Source organism: Hordeum vulgare, chromosome 3H, assembly GCF_904849725.1.
Source record: "Hordeum vulgare subsp. vulgare chromosome 3H, MorexV3_pseudomolecules_assembly, whole genome shotgun sequence".
In the NCBI taxonomy this organism is placed as follows: domain Eukaryota; kingdom Viridiplantae; phylum Streptophyta; class Magnoliopsida; order Poales; family Poaceae; genus Hordeum; species Hordeum vulgare.
The window spans coordinates 587,584,228-587,610,659 of NC_058520.1; the positions used below are offsets into that span (position 1 = coordinate 587,584,228).

At 42.3% G+C, this 26,432-nt stretch overlaps 2 protein-coding genes across 2 annotated transcripts; both read right to left on the bottom strand.

Annotated features, from left to right (window-relative positions):
* Nucleotides 1–17,387: 17,387 nt before the first annotated feature.
* On the bottom strand, nt 17,388–19,432 carry LOC123445396 (CASP-like protein 5B3). The gene is made up of 3 exons (XM_045122374.1): nt 19,140–19,432; nt 18,094–18,226; nt 17,388–17,649 (listed from the first exon to the last, which is right to left on the bottom strand). The coding sequence occupies exons 1-3, from the start codon at nt 19,268–19,270 to the stop codon at nt 17,446–17,448; spliced, it is 468 nt and encodes a 155-aa protein (XP_044978309.1). The 5' UTR covers nt 19,271–19,432; the 3' UTR covers nt 17,388–17,445.
* A 3,033-nt stretch (nt 19,433–22,465) lies between these two features.
* Nucleotides 22,466–25,718, bottom strand: LOC123445399 (CASP-like protein 5B3). The gene is made up of 3 exons (XM_045122376.1): nt 25,472–25,718; nt 23,406–23,538; nt 22,466–22,965 (listed from the first exon to the last, which is right to left on the bottom strand). Exons 1-3 carry the CDS (start codon nt 25,600–25,602, stop codon nt 22,762–22,764), a joined length of 468 nt encoding a protein of 155 aa, XP_044978311.1. The 5' UTR covers nt 25,603–25,718; the 3' UTR covers nt 22,466–22,761.
* Nucleotides 25,719–26,432: the final 714 nt, after the last annotated feature.

A 26,432-nucleotide genomic window follows, 5' to 3' on the forward strand; every position in this document is an offset into this window, starting at 1 on the left:
TACAAACAGGGACTAAAGGTATGGTGGCAGACTCGCGTCGGGTTGGGACTCCAGCGAACCCATTTCGTTCCGGTTGGTATTATCAACCGGGACTAGAGGTGGACATTTAGTCCTGGTTTGTATCAACAAGACTAAAGATGTCCCTATATAAACCCCTTCGTCCAGACCGATCTCGAGCTCATCCTCTCTATTTTCTCCTATCTGTTTTCCTCACAGCTCGAGCTCTCATCCTTCATTTTTACCAACATTTGTCAAGATTGAGGAACCAATCTATCCAAGGGTTGTAAAAGGTTAGAAACTTCATGCTTTCACCTCTCATTGCTAGTTTAGCTTGTTTCATGCTTCGTTTTTTGGTTGAGCGGATCATATCTCCTGGCGGAGAATACCGTTACTCCTAATGCTTGCATGTAATGATCTGCAAATTATAGAAGAAATTATATATACCAAATTGTATATATATATATGTGTGTGTGTATGCATGGTCGTACGAGAAATTTTATGATATATAATTGGTCGTACAAGAAATTCTATTATATATGCATAACGTGTACAGTATGTTGTAGCGTAAAATATGTCTAAACTAAAAAATAATTAAATGAAAACACACAAAATGAAAAGAAAAAATAAATTATAAACCCCAAAACCGTAAACCCCTAAATCCCAAAACCATTAGTCCCGAATGATGTCACCAACCGAAACTAAAGGTCCCCAGTCCCCGACGCATGCTAGCTGCCACGTGGTGGGACTTTTAGTCTAGAGTCGTGGTCAACCGGGACCAAAGGGGGATGGGGTGGGGGGCTTTAGTCTTTATTTATTAGTCTCGTTTGATGAACCGGAACTAAATGCCTTTTTAAACTAGGACTATAGCCCGTTTCTTCACTAGTGCTTGGCACCGTGGTAGGTTTATCTCCAAGGGAAGTAAAGCGTTGTCATCAACGCATGCATGTCTACCTAGTCTCCCAGGTATATGACCGGGGTGTACATCCTGTCGGAGGGGAGTGCATGGTTCCTTTGATAAGGAGCTATCGCTTCTTCTAGCAGGAGCCCAATGATCTCCAGAATTACCACATTCAGTGCAAACATTTTCTTCCCCAAAGACCAGGCGAGTCTTGGTATTCTCAATTCTCATCGGATGAACATTTTCTCATGTTGAAATGGATGTGAATGGTCTTAGAGAATGAGGGTAGGACCTCTGGTTGCGTGTTATCAGGGCTAAATATTTGGGTTAATTGTCCATTTTCCCTCACTTGTGTCTATATACTCAGTTTTGCCCTTAGTTATGAATCGTGCTCAGTTTTGCTCTAGTCTGTGCGCAGCTACTATGACGAGGCCAAACGGTCAGATTGAAGTCCATTCCGTCTGTTGACGTTAGTGGTAGTGGGTCCGGAGCTTACACGCGGGACCGCATGCAAGTGGGTCCAGAGCTTACAAGTGGGACCGTGCAACAACGACAAACCCTCCGACGGTGGCACAGCGGTGCGCGGGTTGGGAGGTGGTTACCCAGTGCCTGGCGGACAGGAAGGGGGGGGGGGGGTCGTGTGTCACCCGCAGTGGCGGGTTGGGAGGTGGTTACCCGGCGCCTGGCGGTCGGGAAGGGGGGGGGGGTCCCGTGTCGCCAGAGGAGGCGATGAAGGGGGAGGGGTGTCCCTTGTCGTCAGAGGAGGCGATACGGGGTAGGGGGCAATCGACTTTAATAAACTAGTAGTCTATCAAACCATCATGATCGAAAAATCTAAACGAGTATTTTTCTTGGGACAAATTTAAACATGATTTGTCTTACCACATATATTCACATAAGAAGTAAAGTATATGTAGTAGATCTGAGCCGTTGATTTAATTAAGTAATGGATCATGAGTAGCTCTTATCATCTTAACTCTGATATGAAAAGAGGAGGTAAGGGGGATCATGCTTGACCCCACCGATAATCTACCACTTCCAACCTCATCAGTGTGTACCCCACTCCGCACCTCCTTTTTCACATTAATAAAGTCAGAATTCACGATTCTCCCGTGTCTAGCACATGCCCGATGCGGTTTGGATTCAACTGTATAGCATCACTTGACCATGAACCCATTTTTCAATGTTCAGGAGTATCCAAAGTATACAAGCTAGATATGGATTATTTTAGAAATCAGTAGAATCCTGCATACATAGTGTACACTATAGACAACAAACGATATGAACATTTCCGGTAGTGGCTACAGGACATGTTGTTTACTTTTAATAATTACTGTAGATATAAAAATCCAAAATTAATTTTATTTCACTATCAACCTGTTTGTATGTAATTACTATGAATGCACACACTAGATCTGTAACTGAAAAATTAATTGAAGTCATTTTATCCTAAATTGTATGAATTAACAGAAAGAAAGTTAGGTATTGTAGCTTCTTTAACATCCCTTGTGTATGTTAGAGGATGGGGAGGGGAAGGGGGGATATCACGTCTCTTTTTGTTTCAAAAAAATGGACAATCATTGATCATTTGACATAAGCGAAATCACACGTTTCTGTGAAATTTCTAGCGAAATGCACGACAAGTCGACAACCACACTCTTCCGTATAAGGTACAAAAGCATGGAAATCTCGTACGGAAAGTTCAGGCAAAGTTGAAAAATCCCTAATGTTACGATCCTGAACGAATAGGTTCACTGTGGAGTAAATTCTGTTGTAGCACGTAGCAGAATGGTCTCTACATTGATTCGGATGGTGGTTGATCAGTTCGATTTCTACGCCCTCTATATTTTCCGTTTAACATTTAAACGACTAAATTTGAAATTTGTGCAAATAATTCGAAATCTTTTTTTTTCAAATTTCATAAATTCGGCGGAAATTGCAATCCAAACTGGGGGTGAAAATAAACCGACAAAGAAAAACACTAGAGTACACTGTCTCAGCGTATGTAATCAGCATCATGATGGGGTCTGTAAGAGCAACTTTAATGGGGCGACTCATTTCATCCGTCGTCGTCCGTTTGGGTCCGTGTGAATAAAAGTGATGGTCCAACGCACGGACCCATTTCCAAAACGTTTGGGTCTCTAAGAGCAACTTTAATGGGGCGACTCATTTCGTCCGTCGTCGTCCGTTTGGATCCGTGCGAACAAAAGTGATGGCCCAACGCGCGGACCCATTTCCAAAACGTTTGGGTCTCTAAGAGCAACTTTAATGGGGCGACTCATTTCGTCTGTCGCCGTCCGTTTGGGTCTCTAAGAGCAACTTTAATGGGGCGACTCATTTCGTCCGTCGCCGTCCGTTTGGGTCTCTAAGAGCAACTTTAATGGGACGACTCATTTCGTCCGTCGTCGTCCGTTTGGATCCGTGCGAACAAAAGTGATGGCCCAACGCGCGGACCCATTTCCAAAACGTTTGGATCTCTAAGAGCAACTTTAATGGGGCGACTCATTTCGTCTGTCGCCGTCCGTTTGGGTCTCTAAGAGCAACTTTAATGGGGCGACTCATTTCGTCCGTCGCCGTCCGTTTGGGTCTCTAAGAGCAACTTTAATGGGGCGACTCATTTCGTCCGTCGCCGTCCGTTTGGGTCTCTAAGAGCAACTTTAATGGGGCTGTTGCAAATATGCCCTAGAGGCAATAATAAATTAGTTATTATTATATTTCTTTGTTCATGATAATCGTTTATTATCCATGCTATAATTGTATTGATTGGAAACACAATACTTGTGTGGATACATAGACAAAACACTGTCCCTAGTAAGCCTCTAGTTGACTAGCTCGTTGATCAAAGATGGTCAAGGTTTCCTGGCCATAGGCAAGTGTTGTCACTTGATAACGGGATCACATCATTAGGAGAATCATGTGATGGACTAGACCCAAACTAATAGACGTAGCATGTTGATCGTGTCATTTTGTTGCTACTGTTTTCTGCGTGTCAAGTATTTATTCCTATGACCATGAGATCATATAACTTACTAACACCGGAGGAATACTTTGTGTGTATCAAACGTCGCAACGTAACTGGGTGACTATAAAGATGCTCTACAGGTATCTCCGAAGGTGTTCGTTGAGTTAGTATGGATCAAGACTGGGATTTGTCACTCCGTGTGACGAAGAGGTATCTCGGGGCCCACTCGGTAATACAACATCACACACAAGCCTTGCAAGCATTGTAACTTAATGTAAGTTGCGGGATCTTGTATTACGGAACGAGTAAAGAGACTTGCCGGTAAACGAGATTGAAATAGGTATGCGGATACTAACGATCGAATCTCGGGCAAGTAACATACCGAAGGACAAAGGGAATGACATACGGGATTATACGAATACTTGGCACTGAGGTTCAAACGATAAGATCTTCGTAGAATATGTAGGATCCAATATGGGCATCCAGGTCCCGCTATTGGATATTGACCGAGGAGTCTCTCGGGTCATGTCTACATAGTTCTCGAACCCGCAGGGTCTGCACACTTAAGGTTCGACGTTGTTTTATGCGTATTTGAGTTATATGGTTGGTTACCGAATGTTGTTCGGAGTCCCGGATGAGATCACGGACGTCACGAGGGTTTCCGGAATGGTCCGGAAACGAAGATTGATATATAGGATGACCTCATTTGGTTACCGGAAGGTTTTCGTGCATTACCGGAAAAGTTTCGGGCTCATCGGTAGTGTACCGGGAGTGCCGGGAGGGGTGCCGGGGACCATCGGGAGGGGTGTCACGCCCCAAGGGGTCTCATGGGCTATGGGAAGAGATAAACCAGCCCCTAGTGGGCTGGAATAAGTTCCCACTAAGGCCCATAAGGTTTGAGAAGGAAAAACACAAGGTGGAAAGAGTTTCCAAGTGGGAAGGTGGAATCCTACTCCAAGTAGGATTGGAGTAGGACTCCTCCACCTCCAATTTCGGCCAACCCTTGAGGGTTTGAGGCTGCCTCTTCCCTCCCCCTCCATCCTATATATACTAAGGTATTAGGGCTGATTTGAGACAACTTTTTGCCACGGCAGCCCGACCACATACCTCCATAGTTTTTCCTCTAGATCGCGTTTCTGCGGAGCTCGGGCGGAGCCCTGCTGAGACAAGATCATCACCAACCTCCGGAGCGCCGTCACGCTGCCGGAGAACTCTTCTACCTCTCCGTCTCTCTTGCTGGATCAAGAAGGCCGAGATCATCGTCGAGCTGTACGTGTGCTGAACGCGGAGGTGCCGTCCGTTCGGTACTAGATCGTGGGACTGATCGCGGGATTGTTCGCGGGGCGGATCGAGGGACGTGAGGACGTTCCACTACATCAACCGCGTTCACTAACGCTTCTGCTGTACGATCTACAAGGGTACGTAGATCACTCATCCCCTCTCGTAGATGGACATCACCATGATAGGTCTTCGTGCGCGTAGGAAAATTTTTGTTTCCCATGCGACGTTCCCCATCAGTGGCATCATGAGCTAGGTTCATGCGTAGATGTCTTCTCGAGTAGAACACAAAAGTTTTTGTGGGCGGTGATGTGCGTTTTGCTGCCCTTCTTAGTCTTTTCTTGATTCCGCGGTATTGTTGGATTGAAGCGGCTTGGACCGACATTACTCGTACGCTTACGAGAGACTGGTTTCATCGTTACGAGTAACCCCCTTTGCTCAAAGATGACTGGCAAGTGACGGTTTCTCCAACTTTAGTTGAATCGGATTTGACCGAGGAGGTCCTTGGATGAGGTTAAATAGCAATTCATATATCTCCGTTGTGGTGTTTGCGTAAGTAAGATGCGATCCTACTAGATACCCTTGGTCACCACGTAAAACATGCAACAACAAAATTAGAGGACGTCTAACTTGTTTTTGCAGGGTATGATTGTGATGTGATATGGCCAATGATGTGATGTGATATATTGGATGTATGAGATGATCATGTTGTAATAGAAATATCGACTTGCACGTCGATGGTACGGCAACCGGCAGGAGCCATAGGGTTGTCTTTATACTAACATATGTGCTTGCAGATGCGTTTACTATTTTGCTAGGATGTAGCTTTAGTAGTAATAGCATAAGTAGCACGACAACCCCGATGGCAACACGTTGATGGATGATCATGGTGTGGCGCCGGTGACAAGAAGATCGTGCCGGTGCTTTGGTGATGGAGATCAAGAAGCACGTGATGATGGCCATATCATGTCACTTATGAATTGCATGTGATGTTAATCCTTTTATGCACCTTATTTTGCTTAGAACGACGGTAGCATTATGAGGTGATCTCTCACTAAAATTTCAAGACGAAATTGTGTTCTCCCCGACTGTGCACCGTTGCGACAGTTCTTCGTTTCGAGACACCACGTGATGATCGGGTGTGATAGACTCAACGTTCACATACAACGGGTGCAAAACAGTTGCACACGCGGAACACTCGGGTTAAGCTTGACGAGCCTAGCATGTGCAGACATGGCCTCGGAACACATGAGACCGAAAGGTCGAGCATGAATCGTATAGTTGATATGATTAGCATAGGGATGCTTACCACTGAAACTATTCTCGACTCACGTGATGATCGGACTTGAGATAGCGAATTTGAATCATGTACCACTCAAATGACTAGAGAGATGTACTTTTTGAGTGGGAGTTCTTAAGTAATATGATTAATTGAACTAATTGTCATGAACGTAGTCTAATGGTCTTTGCGAATTACGATGTAGCTTGCGCTATAGCTCTACTGTTTTTATATGATCCTAGAGAAAAATTTAGTTGAAAATTGATAGTAGCAACCTTTGCAGACTGAGTCTGTAAAACCGAGGATTGTCCTCGTTGCTACGCAGAAGGCTTATGTCCTTAATGCACCACTCGGTGTGCTGCACCTCGAGCGTCGTCTGTGGATGCTATGAACATCCGACATACACGTTACTGATGACTACACGATAGTTCAGTGCAAGATACTTGATGGCTTAGAAGCAAGGTGCCGAAAACGTTGTAAAACGTCACGGAACATAAGTGATATTCCGAAGAGATGAAATTGTGATTTCATGCTTGTGCCCTTGTTAAGAGGTACGAGACCTCCAAACAAGATTCTTTGTCCACAAAGTAAAGGAGAAAAGCTCAATCGTTGAGCATGTGCTCAGATTGTCTGAGTACGACAATCGCTTGAATCAAGTGGGAGTTAATCTTCCAGATGAGATAGTGATGGTTCTCCAAAGTCACTGCCACCAAGCTATGAGAGCTTCGTGATGAACTATAACATATCAAGGATAGATACTATGATCTTTTGAGTGATTCGCGATGTTTGACACTGCGAAAGTAGAAATCAAGAAGGAGCATCAATAGTTGATGGTTAGTAAAACCACTAAGTTTCAAGAAAGGCAAGGGCTAGAAGGGATACTTCGTGAAACAGCAAAACAGTTGCTGCACTAATGAAGAGACCCAAGATTAAACCCAAAACCCGAGACTAAGTGCTTCTGTGATAAGGGGAACAGTCACTGAGGCGGAGCAACTCTAGATACTTGGTGGATAAGAAGGCTGGCAAAAGTCGAGAGAAGTATATTTGATATACATAATGTTGATGTGTACTTTACTAGTACTCCTAGTAGCACGAGGGTATTGGATACCGGTTCGGTTGCTAAGTGATTAGTAATGCGAAATGAAAGCTACGGCATAAACGGAGACTAGCTAAAGGCGAGGTGACGATACGTGTTGGAAGTGTTTCCAAGGTTGATATAATCAAACGTCGCATGCTCCCTCTACCATCGGGATTGGTGTTGAACCTAAATAATTGTTATTTGGTGTTTGCGTTAAGCGTGAACATGATTGGATCGTGTTCATTGCAATACGATTATTCATTCAAAGAGAATAATGGTTACTTTATTTGCTTGAATGATCACCTTCAATGGTTTATTGAATCTCGATTGTAGTGTTACACATTGGTGCCAAAAGATACGAGTTAATAATGATAGTACCACTTACTTGTGGAACTGCCGCTTGAGTCATGTCAGTATAAATTGCATGAAGAGGCTCCATGCTGATGGATCTTTATACTCACTTGATTTTGAATCACTAGTGACATGCAAATCATACCACATGAGCAAGGCCTTATTTTCATTGAGATGAAACAATATAGTAACTTGTTGGAAGTGATACATTTGATGTATGCAGTCCAATGAGTGCTGAGGCACGCAGTGGATATCATTATGTTCTTACTTCACTGACCACTTGAGTAGATACAGGAGTATTTACTTAATGAATCACAAGTCTGAAATATTGAAAAGTTCAATTCCGTTTCAGAGTGAAGTTCGTTGTAACAAGAGGATGAAGTGTCTACGATATGATCATAGAAATGAATATCTGAGTTACGAGTTTTTGGTACACAGTTAAGACAATGTGGAAATTGTTTCACAGTTCATGCCACCTGGAACATCATAGTGTGATGATGTGTCTGAACGTCATAGCCACGCACTATTTAGTATGGTGCATACTGTGATGTCTCTTATCGAATTACCACTATCGTTTATGGGTTATGCATTAGAGACAACCGCATTCACTTTAAATAGGGCACCGCGTATTTCCGTTGAGATGACACAGTATAGACTGAGGTTTGGAGAAATCTAAACTGTCGTTTCTTGAAAGTTTGGGGCTTCGACACTTATGTGAAAAAGTTTCAGTCTGATAAGCTCGAACCCAAAGCGGATAAATGCATCTTCATAGGATATCCAAAACAGTTGGGTACATCTCCTATCTCAGATCCGAAAGCAAAGTGTTTGTTTATAGAAACGGATCCTTTCTCGAGGAAAGGTTTCTCTCGAAAGAATTGAGTGGGAGGGTAGTAGAGCTTGATGAGGTTATTGAACCATCACTTCAACCAGTGTGTAGCAGGGCGCAGGAAGTTGTTCTTGTGGTGCCTACACCAATTGAAGTGGAAGCTGATGATGGTGATCATCAAGCATCGGATCAAGTTACTACAAGCCTCGTAGGTCGACAAGGTCGCGTACTGCTGCAGAGTAGTACGGTAACCCTGTCTTGGAGGTCATGTTGTTGAGAAACAGTGAACCTACGAGTTATGGAGAAAGCGATGGTGGGCCCAGATTCCGACAAATGGCTGCAAGCCATGAAATCCGAGAGAGGATCCATGTGTGAAAACAAAGTGTAGACTTTGGTAGAACTACTTGATGGTCATAGGACTATTGAGTAAAAATGGATCTTTAAAAGAAGACAGACAATGATGGTGATAAGTCACTATTAAGAAAAGCTCGACTTGTCGCAAAGATGTTTTCGACAAGATCAAACAGTTGACTATGATGATACTTTCTCACTCGTAGCGATGCTAAAGGTCTGTTGGAATTATGTTAGTAGTTGCTGCATTATTTATGAAATATTGCACGTAGGATGTCAAAACATTGTTTCCTCGACGGTTTCCTTGAGCAAACATTGTATGAGATACAACCATGAGGTTTTGTCGATCCTAAGGATACTAACAAGTATGCAAACTCCAGCGATCCTTCAATGGACTGGTGCAAGCATCTCGGAGTTGGAATAAGCACTTTGATGAGATGATCAAAGATTTTGGGTTTGTACAAGGTTTATGAGAAACTTGTATTTCCAAAGAAGTGAGTGGGAGCACTATAGAATTTCTGATAAGTATATGTGGTTGACATATTGTGGATCAGAAGTAATGTAGAATTTCTGTAAAGCATACAAGGTTGTTTGAAAGGAGTTTTCAAAGGAATACCTGGATTGAGCTACTTGAACGTTGAGCATCAAAGATCTATAGAGATAGATCAAAAGCGCTTAATAGAAGTTTCAACAAGATGCATGCCTTGACAGGTTTTTGAAAGAGTTCAAAAATAGATCAACAAAGAAGGAGTTCTTGGTTGCGTTGTGAGGTGCGAATTTGAGTAAGACTCAAAACCAGACCCCGACAGAATAAAGAGAATAGACAAAGGTCGTCTTCTATGCCTTAGCCGTAGAATCTGAAGTATGCCATGCTGTGTACCGCACCTGATGTGTGCCTTGACTCAAAATATGTTGAGAGGTACAGAGAGTGATCCATGATTGAATCACTAGCAGCGGTCAAAATTTATCCTTAGTAACTAATGGACTAAGGGATTTTTCTCGATTATGGAGGTGGTTAAAGAGTTTGTCGTAAAAGGTTACGTCGATGCAAGCTTTGACACTAATCCGAATAACTATGAGTAGTGAAACGGATTCGTATAGTAGAGTAGATATTTGGAGCATTTCCGAATAGCACGTAGTAGCAGCATCTATAAGATGACATCAAGATTTGTAAAGGACGCACGGATCTGAAAGTTTCAGAACCGTTGACTAAAACCTCTCTCACGAGCAAGACGTGATCAGACCCCATAACTATATGGGTGTTGGATTCATTGGAATCACATGGTGATGTGAACTAGATTATTGACTCTAGTGCAAGTGGGAGACTGTTGGAAATATGCCCTAGAGGCAATAATAAATTAGTTATTATTATATTTCTTTGTTCATGATAATCGTTTATTATCCATGCTATAATTGTATTGATTGGAAACACAATACTTGTGTGGATACATAGACAAAACACTGTCCCTAGTAAGCCTCTAGTTGACTAGCTCGTTGATCAAAGATGGTCAAGGTTTCCTGGCCATAGGCAAGTGTTGTCACTTGATAACGGGATCACATCATTAGGAGAATCATGTGATGGACTAGACCCAAACTAATAGACGTAGCATGTTGATCGTGTCATTTTGTTGCTACTGTTTTCTGCGTGTCAAGTATTTATTCCTATGACCATGAGATCATATAACTTACTAACACCGGAGGAATACTTTGTGTGTATCAAACGTCGCAACGTAACTGGGTGACTATAAAGATGCTCTACAGGTATCTCCGAAGGTGTTCGTTGAGTTAGTATGGATCAAGACTGGGATTTGTCACTCCGTGTGACGAAGAGGTATCTCGGGGCCCACTCGGTAATACAACATCACACACAAGCCTTGCAAGCATTGTAACTTAATGTAAGTTGCGGGATCTTGTATTACGGAACGAGTAAAGAGACTTGCCGGTAAACGAGATTGAAATAGGTATGCGGATACTAACGATCGAATCTCGGGCAAGTAACATACCGAAGGACAAAGGGAATGACATACGGGATTATACGAATACTTGGCACTGAGGTTCAAACGATAAGATCTTCGTAGAATATGTAGGATCCAATATGGGCATCCAGGTCCCGCTATTGGATATTGACCGAGGAGTCTCTCGGGTCATGTCTACATAGTTCTCGAACCCGCAGGGTCTGCACACTTAAGGTTCGACGTTGTTTTATGCGTATTTGAGTTATATGGTTGGTTACCGAATGTTGTTCGGAGTCCCGGATGAGATCACGGACGTCACGAGGGTTTCCGGAATGGTCCGGAAACGAAGATTGATATATAGGATGACCTCATTTGGTTACCGGAAGGTTTTCGTGCATTACCGGAAAAGTTTCGGGCTCATCGGTAGTGTACCGGGAGTGCCGGGAGGGGTGCCGGGGACCATCGGGAGGGGTGTCACGCCCCAAGGGGTCTCATGGGCTATGGGAAGAGATAAACCAGCCCCTAGTGGGCTGGAATAAGTTCCCACTAAGGCCCATAAGGTTTGAGAAGGAAAAACACAAGGTGGAAAGAGTTTCCAAGTGGGAAGGTGGAATCCTACTCCAAGTAGGATTGGAGTAGGACTCCTCCACCTCCAATTTCGGCCAACCCTTGAGGGTTTGAGGCTGCCTCTTCCCTCCCCCTCCATCCTATATATACTAAGGTATTAGGGCTGATTTGAGACAACTTTTTGCCACGGCAGCCCGACCACATACCTCCATAGTTTTTCCTCTAGATCGCGTTTCTGCGGAGCTCGGGCGGAGCCCTGCTGAGACAAGATCATCACCAACCTCCGGAGCGCCGTCACGCTGCCGGAGAACTCTTCTACCTCTCCGTCTCTCTTGCTGGATCAAGAAGGCCGAGATCATCGTCGAGCTGTACGTGTGCTGAACGCGGAGGTGCCGTCCGTTCGGTACTAGATCGTGGGACTGATCGCGGGATTGTTCGCGGGGCGGATCGAGGGACGTGAGGACGTTCCACTACATCAACCGCGTTCACTAACGCTTCTGCTGTACGATCTACAAGGGTACGTAGATCACTCATCCCCTCTCGTAGATGGACATCACCATGATAGGTCTTCGTGCGCGTAGGAAATTTTTTGTTTCCCATGCGACGTTCCCCATCAGGGGCGACTCATTTCCTCTTTTGTCCAGGAAAAATAGTCAAAACGTTTCGTAGCATTTGGACTCTGTTTCATTCTGGTTTCCTGAAAAATCAAAAACACGCCGAAAAGAGCAACTCGCACTAGGCACTGGGTTAATATGCTAGTTTCCAAAAATTATTAAAGTTAGCATATAGTTGCATATAAAGTATCCAAGATTGATAATATAATAGCATGGAACAATAAAAAATTATAGATACGTTAGAGACGTAGCAGCATCTCCAAGCTTAATTCATGCTCGTCCTCGAGTAGGTAAATGATAAATACGTATTTTTTTAATGTGACATACTACCCAACATGTAATCTCTTGTAGACATGATCTTGAGAAACGATGAACTAATTGATATCAATGTAATAATATCCATAAACATAAGAAGCATAATTATTCATATTCAAAATATACAATTCTTAAAGAATGTTAGTTGGGGATCGAGAGTGAGGATGAAAGAGTAAGTTTTATTACTACGCCGGAAGATGTTAAAACCGACTAGTGTTGATGTGGGCCTATGTGCCTAATGTGCAACGCCAACACTAAGCAAATAGCTATGGTGTTCGAATTTAGCCAACATCAGCACTATTTGAAAATATTAGTGCTGGCGTTGGCGAGAAATGGCGCGCCACGAACAAGAGTTGTGGCTAGCCATCTCTCCACTAGTGTATATTATTGGGTGAATGCATCATTTGCACAACTCTAGCTTTTATAACAGCAAAATCATGAGGCCTCCCGCCTTCTATTAGTTCATGGCAAATAGTGTTGCACTGATCCCAAAAGAATGTAAGCTTGTTCTCATTTATCAAGTATGGATATGGTTGCCCCCTAATGCTTTTAGTCTCTTTCGATAACGAAATGCCACTCAAATTTCGTAATTGTGTGGGGACAACATTATAGAATTTTTACTTATTCAGCTATTAGCGTAAAGGTGTGAAGCCGAATTATGAATACCTACGGTTGCATATGGTGCCAAAAAGTTAGTAGCACCGAGTGTAGCATATGATATCTGACGTTAATTGACCGAATAACTAGTAGTAGCATGGCCAATTCCCCATCCGCCGAAATGTTTGGATAGATTAACATATTGCAAGTTAAATGTCGATGAATAAAAAGGTGAAACTCTTTGCTGAATGCAATTGAAAGTTCCTACATGGATGTTTCAACTTGATTAACCAAACTCATCATGTTATTCATCGGTAGATTTGAGGGGTTGCCGATGCATGAGGATTGGGATACATATGTTGCATGTTGCTAAAATTATAAGAACTTGAGGCATGGAGAATATTTTACATCAGCTCGTGCACATAATTAGATGCATGATTGATACAATTAGGGCTAGCCGATAGGTTATACTCATTAAGCAATCTAAAAACAACATAAGAGGATTTTTTACATCTACATAGGTGAATTGGGTATTCATATTACTGTTGTACATTGCAAACCCTTGATGACGATCTCTTCATAGCTAGAACGGGATGGAGGCCGTTCGAAGCTTCAACAAGCCTCACCCGCCTCCGCGTCGGTTGGCTCCGCCACTGCTGATCCGGTTGACCAGCAGCAGTTGACACGGCTGGACCCTCTGTGGCTGTGACCAATTCTGCAGCACCTCGTACACGACTCCGCGATGGAACTATTCTCCGAACAAACTACAAAACTAGGTATGGCCTAGTTGCCTCTGTTCTAACAGATGAGCCCCGCACAGTTGATGAAGCATTGGCTGATCCCAAGTGGCGCCTAGCTATGGAAGAGGAGTTTCATGCTCTCCAGAAAAATCACACTTGGCATCTTGTTCCTCCTAGACAAGGTAAAAATGTTATTGATTGCAAATGGGTGTACCGCATCAAACGCAGATCTGATAGTACTATTGATCGCTATAAAGCCAGACTTGTTGCCAAGGGGTTCAAACAAAGGTATGGACTGGATTATGAGGACACATTCGGTCATGTTGTTAAAGCTTCTACCATTCGCCTTGTTTTATCAGTTGCTGTGTCCAGAGGATGGAGTCTCAGACAGCTAGATGTGCAGAATGCGTTTCTTCACGGTGTTCTGGAAAAGGAAGTTTATATGAAGCAACCTCCTGGTTTTGAGGACAAACATAAATCATCTCATATCTGCAGGCTTGATAAATCTCTCTATGGACTCAAGCAAGCACCACGAGCATGGTATTCTCGTTTGAGTTCTAAGTTGCACACTCTTGGTTTTATTCCCTCCAAGTTTGATACATCCTTGTTCATTTACAATAAGTCATAGATAGCTATCTTTGTACTTATCTACGTGGATGATATTATTGTTACTACCTCTACAATGAAGTTATTACTGCCCTTCTAAAGGATTTAAATTCAGAATTTTCTCTAAAGGATCTTGGAGATCTTCATTACTTTCTTGGCATTGAGGTCAAGAGAAATAAAGAAGGGGTCTTCATCTCTCTCAGGTAAAATATGCATCTAATCTCTTGAACAAGGCAGGGTTACAAGGATGCAAACCGTCACCAACACCCCTTTCCAGTGCAGAAAGATTATCCCTTGCAGAAGGGGTTCCTTTGAATTCAGAGGATGGTACAAAATACAGAAGTCTGGTAGGAGCACTTCAGTACTTGACACTCACCAGGCCTGATATTTCCTTTGCAGTCAATAAGGTTTGTCAGTTTCTCCATGCACCTACCTCAGCTCACTGGACTGCTGCTAAGTGCATCTTGAGATATGTTAAGCACACCTTGGATGTTGGACTCACCTTCAGTAAATCTCCTTCCACACTTGTCAGTGCTTTTTCTGACTCTGACTGGGCAGGTTGTTTGGATGATAGAAGATCTACAGGTGGGTTTGCGGTTTTCTTTGGACCCAATCTCATATCATGGTGTGCTAAGAAACATGCAACTATCTCTAGATCCAGTACTGAGGCAAAATACAAGGCATTGGCAAATGCAACAGCTGAAGTTATATGGGTAAAGGCAATGCTCAAGGAGCTTGGGATATGTCATATACAAACTCCATGTCTTTGGTGTGATAATCTTGGTGCTACATACCTTTCTACAAATCCAGTCTTTCATGCAAGGATCAAACATATTGAAATTGATTATCACTTTGTTCGAGAAAGGGTTGCAAGCAAGGAATTGGAAATTCGGTTTGTTCCTTCAAAAGATCAAGTTGCAGACGACTTCACAAAGGCCCTAGCTACAATACCATTTGAGGAATTTAAGCGTAATCTAAACTTGAGAAGCTTAGATTAAGAGAGGGTGTTAGACATGAGATATTGTAGGGATAGATATTGTGTGTTGTAACAACTTTATGTTTAACTTTCTATCTCTATCCCTCTCATGTATATCTCTAGTTGCCAACTGATCACCATATCAATATATATAACCTTCGGCCTCCTATTGGAGAGTCAAGGCGCATCATATCTTTCTACACTCGGATGAAGATGATCTCCAAAGTAAATTTAACCATTTCGACGAGACGAAAAACTTTGATGTTAAACGTTTCTCGATTTCAGGCCATTTTCATGGCCGAATCTCTTGCCTAAAAGAGGCAATCATCTTCGAGGCCGAATCTCTTGCCAAAAAAATATTCATGCCTAAAAGAGTACAAAATCTTAATACTTGGGGTGCATTTTTGGCCCTCGAGATGAGATCTGATGGCGATGACTCGAACTTAAAAAATGTTCATGTCAACAATACGGAACTTTTTCATATAGGGCACCTTTTCATTTGACACAATCTTAATCATATTTTTTGCCGTGCCAAAAACTTGCGTCGACGCGTATATATTGCTTCTGAATTTTTGTACCAGGTTAAAACTATAGAGCAGGTGAAAGACTAAGGGACAGTTTTTCAAGGCGGCTTAAAAAAAATAAGATGTCACTTCCGAGCTTAAAAAATAAGCTGAACGAGGATGAAACGGCTTATTTTTTAAGTTGCCAAAAGAACTGGCCTTAAACTGAATTTTCTTCTGAAAATATATTCAAGTCTTGTTTGGTACTAGTGTATTTTAGGGAATTTATGGGAATTATCCCGGTCAAACCCCTCAATCCCCACACATCCCATAACACCATTTGGTTCTAGTGTATTTGACATGTTTCATCCCCACATTTCCTCTTAAATCCCCAAATTATAGTGCATTTTTCTCAATACTCAATACACTACTCCTACCTAGTGTATTGAGGATAAATGGGGATTTGAAGGGATTGGGTGAAGGTTGGAGTTTCACCCAATCCCTTGGGGAATTATCCCTACCAATCTCCTCAAAAACACTAGTACCAAACAAGGCCTCAATGGTTTTTTTTTCTCGTCAAGACTTATAAAATTCCATTGCAGGTACCTTCGATCACGACATATGTCCATATATTACTCTTCGTATCAATGATCCTATATCATCTTGACTTTTCCACCACAAGGCGCTCATAAGTAATAACCAAGTCCTAGAATAAAGATGAGCGACTATCAGATGGACAATCCATATATCTAACAAGTGAAGAAGGATGCGTGCCAATAACTGAAATCTAGTAAGTGTCCCGAGCACATTTCAACCGGTTTAACCTCCTGAGTACTGACTGACAATTAGGATGACGTGACGGCAACTATGAGAGGGTGAGATCACTAGGGTGTGTTTGGTTTTAGCATGAGGTGGTATCGGACGGGTTGGTTCCATCCCTAGCAGCCGTTCTCGTGTTTAGTTGGGTTAGGAACCGAAATTGGGTCATCCGCATGCAGGGAATATTCTCTCCAGATGCTTCACCAACTGATTCCATCAATTTGAAGGAATCGACTCGTTATTCGTCCGTGAAAGCAAAGAAAAAAATAATCAAGCAATTCTCACCGCGCTCACCCCGCACCCGAACAAAAGTTTTCGTGGTTTTTTTTGTGGTTATTTTTGCGTGATTATTTTTTCTCGTTTTCGTGATTATTATTTTTCAAGGTTATTTTTTCATTTCATGATTATTTTTCGTAAATATTTGATATGTACTCATGATCATATATTTTTATTTGCATATGTTGAAAATAGAAAGAAAACATTGCTAAAAATTTAAATTATAGGCATGTCAAATGCAAATAACTATTTGTTGAGAGATGTAATCTCATCATTTATATCGAAGAGGTGAGTGACATCAGATTCTTCTCATTTCATCTCTCCAACTAAAGACCGGGACGGAACCAACCCATGGCTTTTTTATCATCATCTAAACACAAGGATGGAACCAACCCATGACTTTGGAATGGAACCATGACATTCCATGACTTTTGATCCTCAAACCAAACACACCTTAGAAGAACGAAACCAGTAGCCAGAACCCGGAGAAAGAAGATGCAGCCTGCAGGAACCAGGTGATGAACGCCAGCACGACCGAAAGCCCGAAGTGCCGGCAGGCGAGCCGCGGGTATGCCTTGCACAAGTGCACATCCCACATGAAGAAAACAGTCAGGCTCGCGGAGGCACAGGCTGCTGAGAACATGAAAATCGCCACGGCCTGCAATGCATTCACAATTGATGTTTTCACTCAGATAGACCTTTGCTAGCTCAAGATTCCAAGAACTGCTTGTGAGATGTAACAACTTTGGCTGAGAGAAATGACAGCCATTAGTTCTAAATTCTAATAACAGGAAAAAACAACCTTTGATAAAGTATACCGTTGCTTAACCAAAATGTCATGCAAATCATATTGGTTGTTGACTTTATTGATCAAATGGACAATTTATCGGCAAAGATCGATGGAGCGCTTGTGCAAACAAATCTCTTTAAGGCTACCTTATTCTCCTATAAGAGGGGGGCAGAACAAGAACTTGGCCAACAGAAACGCATGTTGCACTTATCCTGAATTTCAATTTTCGTAAGAACTAATGATAAATAATATGGGTTCAATTAATTGAGACGTAGCTCATGGACAATAGAAAACACAAAGTGAACAACTTACGAAATCAATCAGAACAATGAACAATAAATTATCCGCGGTGTGAAGATCCTTTTTGTTCCTTAGAGCAAAGATATCCTTACAAGCAAGGAACAGACTCCACATAAGCTGCAGGATCAATGATACATTCAAGTAGCTGAAATAAAGAGACCAGAATTCTCTCGTTAGATCATGTCAACAAAACACACTTGAGTTTCTGCCCAAGCATGCAGTTCTGAAGAGTAGTCAAGAAATTGTACACTTCACGCAGTGCAACAACATACATATTTCCTAACTTGTTCTAATCATCAACAAGTGCACATGCCTATAAATTTGGTTGAAGAAAATAGTACTCTTTATGTACAGGGGGTATTAATAAAGTATCAATAACCTTTCAGAATATTCAACTTGAATACTAGACGGTAACAAGTGATTTGGACACTGCTGACAATCAGGATTCCAAATACCACTGGAAAATTAAAATGTTGTAGCTCACATTCCAGACAAAAAATTTATCTCTAGTCATTCACAAAAAAAATTAATAGAGGGTAACAGAACAATCCAGTTCTTGTTTTGAAAAAGAACACTCAGGTTCAAGTAAACTCCCCAGATTACCGACAATTGAACATAAATATGTAAGATGTCGAGTTTGTGGTCCTGCAAACAGGCATGAACTCTGTAATGGAACAAAATCTACTACATATATAAAACCGTCTTAGAACCCAAATAAGGAAGTCGCCTAATGAACCCATATACGTTCAGAATCTTTTACACATATAAAGAAGTAATGACCAGGTTTTCACTTGAGGAAAAAGGATCATCCTGCTTGGAAGGCATTAAATCTGCCTCATCTGAGTTCACTTAAGCAGGGATTGATGATGTTTTCTCAGGCAATTGTAGGATTCTAAGTTTTAAGCCTAGAAACCTAGGGTTTCACAGGCCGGCCTTGTCCTCCAAACCCAGATCGAACACAAACAGGCCCAGAGAGACACTTATGAATTTGCAAGAAAACACACAAGGGGGGAGGGGGGATGAAATTAGTAGTAGGGTAGGGGGAGGGGAGGGAGTACAAGAAGGCGCTGTAGTTGGAGTAGCCGAAGCCGGAGACCATGGCGAAGGTGGAGGCGGAGGCAAAAACGCACTGCGACAGCCGCAGCACCATGCCGCTCCATGTCCCCGGGCTCCCCACCACGCGCTTCATCCCCTGCTCTGCTTGCTGCGGAGAAGACGATGCAGTACTGGATAGCCCGGCTGGGCAGGATCTGTGGCGCTTGCTGTGTGCACTTAGCTCGTGTGTGGGTGGGGAAGGTGATGGCTATGAGCAGGAGCCAGGAAGGTGGGGTGCCTGGCTCGGCTTGTGTTATGAGACGAGACGAGATGAGATGGGAAAGGTGATGGATGAGACGGGGGTTGGCCATCCCGGGTGGGGTACCTCTGCCTGCCTCGTGTGTTTTGGTGGGATGGAGAGTAAGGCGGTGTTTCTTTAAAAAGTTTTAGGATTTTTTTTTATCTCTCTAATCCCTATTTAATTTAAAAAAAAAACTAAACAGAAACCAGAGGTCATTAAATGATATGCAAAAAGACCACACTATTCCTAGTAGTAATGTACTAGAAGTTATTAAATAACATGCTAAAAGTAGGGGCACTATTAAAAAAAGTGTTAAAAAAGTCCTCAAAAGACCCTGCCATAGGGACTTCTTTCTTTAGTCCTAATACTCTATTTTAGTCCCTAAAAATCCCTCATGTTTTTTTCACGTGAAACTAAAAGAGACTTTTTTTAATCCCTAGAGCAAAAAATCTCTCTAAAGAAACAATGCAAATGGAACGGAGGAAGTAATAACCATGTAGTGTTGTGTTGGTACCTCTGCTCTGTTACCTCCGCGAAACTTCGTGGTAGGTTCCTTGTTTGCCCACATCGTCCCAACCGAGTATCAAAAAGATGGAGCTGATTCTTTTACTCGTTTGTATTTTGATGCATGCGGTCTTCTATTACTAAAAAAGCCATAAATAGTTCAGTAGTCCAGGGTAAGCTTAACAAAGTTGTAAAAAGGAAATGAAATAAAAAGATGTCACAACCATCTAAAATAAAACTAGATGACAAAACACAAATCTTATTATTGGACCACCATCCAAACCGGTTGTATATATCCCGAGCTATCATCTTTCATCGACAGACCCGGTAATCATAGGCTCACGTGTTTCTGTGAGAGTGAGTAACGACCACATACGAACCATAGCAGTGGCCCTGTAGATAACCTGCAAATTTTGGTACGAATTTGTCTGTTAAAAACCAGTTCGTTTCCTGCAATCCCAAATAGCCCAAAGTAATACACAAACTCTAACCCGGATGTGCTTCGCAGTATTTGTGTCTACCCCATTCAGCCACGTCCCAAATAGTGTGTGTATACTATGAGGAGGGATAATATTAAAAGTTATATGGAGTGAGCGTTATAGAATCCTAGCCATAGGATAGTCAAGAAAAAGGTGTTTGATGATTTCATTCTGATCACAAAACTTGCATCTCTGACTACCCGCCCAATTACATTTTACCAGATTAACATGAATACTCTGATTCTCAATGGAACCTTAACCTTCCAAATGTGTATTGTATTACGGATCGGGCTCGGATATATGAGATCAAGATACATAGATTTGACCGAAAAGATGTCATTTTTTTAAATTCCAACGAAGGTTATCAGGCTCGACAGAGAGGTTGATATTCATCAACCTTCTAACCAATGCAACCGAGCTGCCCATCAATCTCCAACTAAAGATCTTCGAAATTGTAAATTCAAAGGCACAGAATGTAATACTATAGCAATATTCGTCTCTTTACGTTGTACAATAGTATAGAGTGTTGGATAGTAGCTAGCTAGCGGCATATCCCCTAACCATGTATCTTACCAGAATCTCGTCGACTCTCGTTTTCCAATGATAAATTTAGTTCTGTGAAAAAAAGAATGCTTTCGTCCTCATCAAGCACTTCCAAAAAGATGAATCATTGGATCTGACGGTAACCTTGGCTAAGACCTTAGATTGTAAGTACTTATTGCGCAAAATTTGTATCCACGTGCCTTCATTCTTCACAGAGAGTCTATAGATGATATCACATCTAGTAAGCCGGTACTTCCTCTTGATCTTGTCACTCTGCCAAAAGAACCGAGATCGATAAAAAATTAATCTTTTTCGCACCCCTACCGTACACCTCGAAGAAAGATAAGAGGAACATCAGAATACTCGTTAGCACTGAGTTTACCAGTATGAGCCTACCTCCATAAGATATAAGTCTGCCCTTCCAGCAGCTTAACTTTTTTTTAAATCGATCCTCAATACATTTCCACTCCTTATTAGTTAGTCTGCAATGATGTATTGGTATGCCCACATAGCTAAAAGGTAAGTTACCCAATTCACATCCAAACAGTTGTTTATAAGCATCTTGTTCGTCTTTGGCTCTCCTGAAGCAAAACAATTCACTTTTGTTGAAATTTATCTTCAATCCCAATAACTGTTCGAGTAAGCACAATACCAGTTTCATGTTTCTGGCTTTTTCCAAATCATGTTCAATAAAAAGAATCATATCATCAGCATACTGTAAAATGGACACTCCACCATCAATTAGATGTATGTGGCAGATTGATTGCTCGATTGTGTGTTGTTCAATCAGCCGTCACCCCTCATCTATTTATGAGACGGCTGGACTTACCGTACGATAAAACCACTCCAAATTCCCCAAATCTTTTCAAAATTACCAAACTGGATTTAGATAAGGCATAGACAACAGTTTGGTTTTTGGGTTTCACAGGTCACAAATGTCCTCGGATGAAGATGATCACCAAAGCAAATTTAACCATTTCGACGAGACGAAAAACTTTGACGTTAAACATTTCTCGATTTGAGGCCATTTTCATGGATGAATCTCTACATTTCTCGATTTGAGGCCATTTTCATGGATGAATCTCTTGCCTAAAAGAGGCAATCATCTTCGGGGCTGAATCTCTTGCCTAAAAGAGGCAATCATATCTGTGGCCAAATATCTTGCCTAAAATGTTCATGTCAACAGTACAAAACTTTTTCATATAGGGCACTTTTTCATTTGACGCACTCTTAATCATATTTTTTGCTGTGCCAAAAACTTGTATCAACACATATATATTGCTTCTGAATTTTTGTGCCAGCTTGAAACTATAGAGCAGGTGAAAGACTAAGGGACGGTTTTTCTAAGCGGCTTAAAAAGTAAGATGTCTCTTCCGAGCTTAAAAAAATAAGCCGAGCAAGGAGGAGACGGCTTATTTTTTAAGCTGTCAAAAGAACTGGCCCTAAACTGAACTTTCTTCTGAAAATATATTCAACGGTTTTTTTTTCTTGTCAAGACTTATAAAATTTCATTGCAGGTACCTTCGATCATGACATATGTCCATATATTACTCTTCATATCAATGATTCCACATCACCTTAACGGTGACTTTACCACCGCAAGGCGCTCATAAGTCATAACCAAGTCCTAGAATAAAGATGAGCGACTATCAGATGGACAATCCATCTATCTAACAAGTGATGAAGGATGCGTGCCAATAACTGAAATCTAATAACTGTCCCGAGCACATATCAACCGCACATATCAACCGGTTTAACCTCCTGAGTCCTGACTGACAATTAGGATGACGTGACGGCAATTATGAGCGCATGAGATCACTAGAAGAACGAAACCAGTAGCCAGAACCCGGAGAAAGAGGATGCAGCCTGCAACAACCATGTGATGAACGCCAGGATGGCCGAAAGCGCGAACTGCCGGCAGGCGAGCTGCGAGTATACCCCGCAGAAGTGCACATCCCACATGAAGAAAATTGCCACGCTCGCGGAGGCACAGGCTCCTGAGAACGTGAAAATCGCCACGACCTGCAATGCATTAACAATTGATGTTTTCACTCAGATAAACCTTTGCTAGCTCAAGATTCCAAGAACTGCGTGTGAGATGTAACAACTTTTGGCTGAGAGAAATGACAGCCATTAGTTCTAATAACAGGAAAAGGCAACCTTTGATAAAGTATACCGTTGGTTAATCAAAAAGTCACACAAAGCATATTGGTCGTTGACATTTATTGCTCAAATGGACAATTTATCAGCAAAGTTCGATGGAGCGCTTGTGCAAACAAATCCCTTTAAGGCTACCTTATTCTCTTAAGAGGGAGGCAGAACAAGAACTTGGCCAATAGAAAAAACATGAGTTGCACTTATCTTGAATTTCTTTTTTTGTAAGAACTAATGATAAATAATCTGGGTTCAATTAACTCATATGTAGCTCATGGACAATAGAAGGCACAATGTGAACAACTTACAAAGTCAGTCGTAACAACGAAAGATAGATTATCCTCGGTGTGAAGATCCTTTTTGTTCCTTAGAGCAAAGATATCCTTACAAGCAAGGCCCAAACTCCACATAAGCTGCAGGATCAACACTACATTCAAGTAGCTGAAATAAAGGGAGACCAGAATACACTCGTTAGATGATGTCAACAAAACACACTTGATTCCCTGCCCAAGCAGTTCTGAAGAGTAGTCAAGAAATTGAAGACTTCACGCAGTTCGTAGTCTCGGCGAAATGAGCTTGATGTGAAAAATATAAATAATTGGCACACACTAGCACACAGTCAAGACATGTATGTTGACACATAAAACCTAACTTTTAGCAATTCTAATGAAATATTATCATAGGAGGAAAAACAGTGGGTTAAATGAAAAACATATGGCTTCGTTACACATACACAAAGAAAACATGTCCAATATTCCGGTTCCACTTTTGAACAAGCATGTTGTTGTTCACCCCGTCCTGCAGGGAACTGAGATTGGAACTAATCCCCTCCCATCAATATCCCAGGTCCGAGTTCTCCCTGACTAGATCACACCAAGTGAAGCTTTATTCGGAAAAATTCTAGGGACATATCAATTACCAGCCAATTTCCAGCAACCACCTTACCTGATCATAAACCCTTCGTAAGGTGGTCTCAGCAAAGACATGCATGTTTCCTAACTTGTTCTAATCCTCAACAAGTGCACATGCCTAGAAGTTGGGTTGAGTGACATATACTATTTAAATACAGGGGATATTAGTAAACTATCAATAACCTTTGGGAATATTCAACTTGAATACTAGACGGTAACAAGAGATTTGGACACTGCTGACAATCAGGATTCTCAATACCACTGGAAAATTAAAATGTTGCAGCTCATAGTTCAGACAAATATTTTATCTCTAGTCATTCACAAAAAAAACATTAATAGAGGGTAACAGAACAATCCAGTTCTTGTTATGAAAAAGAACAGTCAAGTTAAAGTACACTCCCCAGATTATCGACAATTGAAGATAAATATGTAAGATGTCGAGTTTGTGGTCCTGCAAACAGGCATGAACTCTGTAATGGGACAAAATGTACTACATAAAACCGTCATAAAACTCGAATAAGGAAGTCACCTAATGAAGTCTCGTTTCCTCCTTTCCAGTGGGGCCATATATTTACCACTAGTTGGATGGGTAACTGGACAAACAACAATTACTAATTTTGAGAGCATTGAAGGTAATCATGGAGATATGTTTCGAAGTACATCGAATGAGGAAGTTGGTGGAGGGCCTCCAAATTCTGCCGCATTTCGTACGTGTTAAGTCAAATGTAGATGGATAATTGTGTATGCACGATGAACTGGTTAGCAGATGTGGTTTAATTAAGAAGTTATTCCAAGCGCAAAGTTCCTTCCTAAAGGAGAATTTGTAGTATTAGACAACAACGCCGTCTAGCCTTTTGTGTACCAAGTGTTTCCAACTTCCAACTTTCCAAGCACATAATAAGGTTTTTGTTCCTTTTCTTAAAAGAACACAGCGATGACTGTAAGAAGGCGTTAAGATTGATGGGTGTCCCCGTAGTTGCGGTATCAATAATACTCTAATCATCAGTTTCTTTTAAGTATTTTTGCGCATTGCAGTCGCAGATGAGCTAGTTTCCTAGTTGATTTGCTCTATCTATGCCGAGGGTAATTAGCAGAACATTCAGGATCTTTTGAAGATAAAAGAGTAATCAGCAGGTTTTCACTTGAGAAAAAAAAAGGACCACCCTGCTTGGAAGGCGTTAAATCTGCCTCATCCGAGCTCTCTTGAGCAAGGGTTGATAGTGTTTTCTCAGGCAATTGTAGGATTCAGAGTTTTGACACACCGGCCTTGTCCTCCAAACCCAGATCGAACACAAGAGGCCCAGAGGGACACTCACTGACTCGCACAGCATGCTACTCGAGTGATTTCTCATGAATTCGCAGGAAAACACACAAATGGGGAGGACATCCAAGAAAGGGTTTGAGGGGGAATGAAATTAGTACTCCTATTTAGTAGTGGGGTGGGGGGTGGGGGGAGGGAGTACAAGAAGGCGCTGTAGTCGGAGTAGCCGAAGGCGGAGTGCAACGCGAAGTTGGAGGCGGCGGCGAAGACGCACTGCGACAGCCGCAGCGCCATGCCGCTCCATGTCCCCGGGCTCCCCACCACGCGCTTCATCTGCCTGGGCTCTGCTTGCTGCGGAGAAGACGATGGAGTGTCCTGGCTAGCCGGCCGGGCAGGATGTGTGGCGCTTGCTGCGTGCGCTTAGGTCGTGTGGTGTGGGGTGGGGTGGGGTGGGGAAGGTGATGGCTATGAGCAGGAGCTGGCCGGAGAGGTGGTGTGAGTGAGACGAGACGAGATGGGAAAGGTGATGGGACTGGGAGAGGGAGAGGGAGAGGTGGTGCTTGGCTTGTGTGAGACGAGACGGGGGGTAACTCTGTCATCTGCCTCGTATTTTTTGGGATGCAGAGTGAAATGCAGATGGAACGCAAGTAATGGCTGACTAGCCTAGCACGTGGAAACTTCGCGGGAGGTTCCTTCCTTGCCCACATCGTCCGAGCATTTCTTTGCAAGCGGTTTGGCACCTTTACTCCCAGTCCAAACCGATACAAAGTCAAAAGAGGATCTGATTCTTTTACTCACTAGCACATATGTTCGTGCGTTGTCATGATAGAGAGGCCCACATTAAGGTTTAGTACAAATTCATATCACTAGTGGATTAAGGGCAACTCCAAAGCTGACGCGCGGTTTGTCCGTTTTCCGTTTGTTTAGGTCGGTCGAGCGGACGCTGGTATACGTTTTTTCAAATGGGTCGGCCAGACCGTCCAACGCAGGCTCGGACGCAAACAACGATAAACATAATTAAACATTAAAAAACCGTCAAAGCCGGCCCAAGTTCACATAAAACATAATTAAACATAAATTAAAAAAACACGGACGCCCTCGGCCGCCCTACGCATCGCCTTCGTCATCGTCGTCAGGGGAGGTGAGGTCGATGAGCTCCGGGG

Coding starts and splice junctions, on each gene's coding strand:
- LOC123445399 (XM_045122376.1), bottom strand. CDS start 25,602: ATGAAGCGCGTGGTGGGGAGCCCGGGGACATGGAGCGGCATGGCGCTG. Junction 23,539..25,471: donor TCCGACTACAGCGCCTTCTT/GTACTCCCTCCC, acceptor CCTTTATTTCAG/CTACTTGAATGTAGTGTTGA. Junction 22,966..23,405: donor TCGTTGTTACGACTGACTTT/GTAAGTTGTTCA, acceptor AATGCATTGCAG/GTCGTGGCGATTTTCACGTT.
- LOC123445396 (XM_045122374.1), bottom strand. CDS start 19,270: ATGAAGCGCGTGGTGGGGAGCCCGGGGACATGGAGCGGCATGGTGCTG. Junction 18,227..19,139: donor TCCAACTACAGCGCCTTCTT/GTACTCCCTCCC, acceptor TCTTTATTTCAG/CTACTTGAATGTATCATTGA. Junction 17,650..18,093: donor TCATTGTTCTGATTGATTTC/GTAAGTTGTTCA, acceptor AATGCATTGCAG/GCCGTGGCGATTTTCATGTT.